The sequence below is a fragment of the Trichoplax adhaerens genome, genomic scaffold (assembly GCF_000150275.1).
Source record: "Trichoplax adhaerens TRIADscaffold_134 genomic scaffold, whole genome shotgun sequence".
NCBI classification, from domain to species: domain Eukaryota; kingdom Metazoa; phylum Placozoa; class Uniplacotomia; order Trichoplacea; family Trichoplacidae; genus Trichoplax; species Trichoplax adhaerens.
Window position 1 is genome coordinate 9,538 of NW_002061065.1, and position 3,979 is coordinate 13,516.

General features: G+C 34.0%; 1 protein-coding gene across 1 annotated transcript; it reads right to left on the reverse strand.

The window, feature by feature from the left end:
* Positions 1–601: 601 nt before the first annotated feature.
* TRIADDRAFT_62558 (uncharacterized protein) lies at positions 602–2,355 on the reverse strand (the record flags this gene model as incomplete). The annotated part of the gene is made up of 5 exons (XM_002118491.1): positions 602–775; positions 866–975; positions 1,020–1,094; positions 1,449–1,579; positions 2,303–2,355. The coding sequence occupies 5 exons, from the start codon at positions 2,353–2,355 to the stop codon at positions 602–604; spliced, it is 543 nt and encodes a 180-aa protein (XP_002118527.1).
* Between the last annotated feature and the right edge of the window lie 1,624 nt (positions 2,356–3,979).

The following is a 3,979-nucleotide window of genomic DNA, read 5'->3' on the forward strand; positions in this document are numbered from 1 at the left end:
TGAATATTTGTAATGTTGGTACATTAATAAGCGAGAATTATATGTGATCATTATAGATTTTAATTTCATCGAAATTAAATATTAACTAAAGCATTAATATTTAGGAATTACTTGGATTATTCCAGTTTCATTGTTTGCAAGCATAATTGAAATCAAACAAGTATTTGGCCTGTGAGTGAAAATTCATAATTCAATTGATTCTGGTTTTTACGGATAGTGATAATAATAAATCACGCTGCTAATGAATTCAATTGAAAGTAAGCAATCGTGTTACATTCGATTTCTGAAAATCAATAAGGCAAATCTAACGTATGAAAATGTGCATTACCTAACTAACTGAGTAATGCCATCACATTTTACAGTTCCCCCTGAAGCTTGAGTAGCATTTACAACTGTGTATTCTATGAGATCAAGAGTAGATATGCCAGTAAAATAACTAAAGAACAGCAAATTTTAATTGCATAAAGCGAATCTATGATTTCGCTCTAGAACCTTGGAGTAGTAAAAAAGTAGACGGTTATTTTGAAAAAAAGAATCTGCAATCACGCATTTCTAACTGGACTTTGTGTAAATATAGAAGAAATGATTATATATTAAATAATTAGTTAATTTCTATTGGCATTATACCGAGGATATTTTCATTTGCTAGTTTTTCCAGCACTAATTTGACAGAGTCATGTTCCATATTAGAGGTAATTATATGCGGTAGATCATCAGATTCTTTGCAAAGTCTGGAATAATGTGTAGTAACAGATCTTATAACCATGTTATTGGCCTAGAATATTGAAAAATAAATTTGCAAGATAATCACTAACATTTACTAAAAAAGAAAGCTATACGTCGATTTGCAGAAACAGTAGCTTACCTCTGTTCCGCCCGATGTAAAAAGGATATCTAATTTGATCAATATCATAATAATACATAATTTGGTTAGTAAAAATTCTGACACTCGCTTCCATTGGCAAGTTTTAATTCCTGTAACATTATTATTACATTCAATTTTGTTTATTATCCTGTACCAGATGCATCGTCCAAATTAATCATTCTTGCTACGTTAGTTCTGGCTTCGTCAATAACCTTCTTTGCTTTGATGCCTATTTATTTATTAATGAATCGTATCTTAATTATATTTCAGTAAGAATTAATTAACTCACACGGTAAAAAGTTACTGAACCTCTGACAGGTCTATCAAATGGTAATACTATCTGTTAAATGAGCACATTATCGTAAACCGTCTGCAAAGCGACGGGAGTTTGCACTAGTAACTATTATTTGATGTAGGGTGATAATTAATTATACAGTACATAATTCACAGTACTGTATCCAGTACGACAGATCAAAGCTGTAAATTAGGAGATCAGGTCTCTCTTCAAGCTTAGCACTGAAAGTTATATTATTTTAGAGTAGGCGCTAGCACCCCATTTATAGGCAAAATTTTATATGATTACCGTAATGATGGGAACTACTTGGATTCCCCCAACAATCTTTAAGGGCATGATGAATAGCCTCTAATACCTCTGGAGCTACAGGTGTTGTTGCGTTGAAGTCAAGGTACACAGTTTGAGGATCTCCAGCAGCACTAAATGATCAACATCAAGACAAAACATTTGCATTGAAATTACAGAGTATTGTAGAGTACATATGCAGCGCTGTTAAAATAGATGGTACTCGTGCTATGTGAGGGCAAACTATAAGAATAATAAGTTGTAAAGCTTGAATGTATTAATTAAATATTAGTGAAAATCGCATCAATCATCCTAAACAAGTCAAAAATATATTTTGTGCTGTACCCTATGGTGTTCTCCATTAGCAATCCACTAATCTAGCAGAGTGTACGCGTATCTCGTTGTTTACATCGTCTGTCAATGCTGAACTACAGTACAGTACAGGCAGTCACAGAGTCCTTGTACTGTAATCATCCTTACTGTAGGACTACTGTATACTGTACAGTACAAGGCAAGACCTCTCTGTGCACTGCACAGTACAGTACTGTACTGTACACTGTACAGTACACGCCGTACTGAAGTGTGTACTGTAAGTACAGTACAGACAGACACACAGACTACTAAAGTATTTTACAGTATTACCCCTTTGGTTCATACAGTACTGCTACATGCACACTGCAAACTGTGTTTGGTTCGTAGAAGTTTGCGTACGGTTCATAATAAAGCCTGCATCATTATTAACGAGCTCAGAGGGCGCGGAATATCCGCCGAAAACAGAATATGGCCTCCGTGCTTTACTTGGAGCACTACTTAGATAGTAAGGATGACTAATATATGTTCTATTGACGTATTATTACTGATGCAGTTCCTTCATGACATCGTCATTCTCTAGAGATATAAAGTGCAGCATGTAGGCTGCACATCATACACATTACACACTCAATTTTACTGCCACTGTAAACATGATCGGTCGATATGTAGTTATTTTTATTCTGATAAAGTTTAATTTATTATTTATTAATTAACTATAATAGATGCGTGTAGATTTGACAACTCTGTTTAGGGACTTTAATGTGAAACTTCGTGATCATTTGATGATAATAGTAAAGTATATCTCTCTCGGTTGTAAGGGGTTATATTGAGTCATAAAACACCTTATTTTCGCTATTCGATGAGGCAGGAACGGTACAGTTACTGTACACCGCACTGGACAGAACGTAGCATCATGGTAGCATACTATACTCTATGAACTATAGTATTACAGTACATTATTATTTATGGGAAAATTAATTAATAGCGTAGAATGGTATCGTAGTGTGCGGTATTTATAACATTTATATCGACATTTTTCTGAACCGCCATAGTTGTTATTACGTTACAATGAGGTTACATTGGTTAAAAAAGGGGGCCAGATTGATCTAAAAACCCAATATAAAGTCGTCACATCAGTAAAGTTCCATAGAATTTCTCAAAAAGGTATCTTCCAAACAGTACCTTATTTGATTGAACCATAGTATCTATCAGGCTCTACTGTCGATTTACTACACAAGTGTACACTGTATGGAGAGTCCGAGAGTCAGCAGGTCTCAGTTTATGACAGATAGCCCAGTGCTCTGAAAATGTGCACTTTTAGTGAGTAGTAATTATATATTTTCCCTAAAATTATGATTATATGTAAATGACTGACTTTCAGGGTCTCGAATTCGCTCAGCAATCGGTGATGACATCACTGATTGCATTCTATATACTAAGCACTGTACTGTATTGGTGTATTTAGTCATAGTACAGATTAATTAATTATTGTATATAATTATATATGCAATTATCTGTCCAATCAATACTGTAGTTTGGATTACTATAATTAGCTGGAACTTGAAGCAATTTAGGACCCAACCCTTTGCTACATTGCTACTTCAATAGCAGAGATTACTATCTCGATCATCGATCATAACCATCAAGCCATAAACGGATATTTTTGAGAGTGACTAGCTTTTTTTGTACTATTCGATATTGAATGCGTGATGTACGTACAATGTACGTATATGATTAGAGAATTGTAAAATCATACTTCGTATGTGGTAGTAAAAAATACTGTGAAAATTGAGTAATCGATGTAGGTCATCCTATAATTATTATAGTAATCTTTGACGCGTTGTTGTTTGCTAAATTAATTTTTGTAAGCTTATGTTACGTTATTTGGATATTAGGTGTTCTCTGCGTTAGTACTGTAAGTAAAGCTCAATAAACTCGTGAGGCTTGAGATCAGTAAAATAGAATAATAACACTGTGGTCTACAAGATTCAACAATTGACAGTGCGAAACGTTAATTCACTCAAATTTATCTTAATCTACACAGGTTTATGCCTGTATAATGACATGCAAGTCATAAATCCTTAATTGCTCTACGTAGTTTAGATCCTTTTATCATGTTCCCTTATGCCGATACTGTCTATGTATCTAGGAATTATTCGTAGTAACAACAGTATTATATCGTATTACCGTCATGTCAGCTGTTGCTTTAAGTATAAAAACGT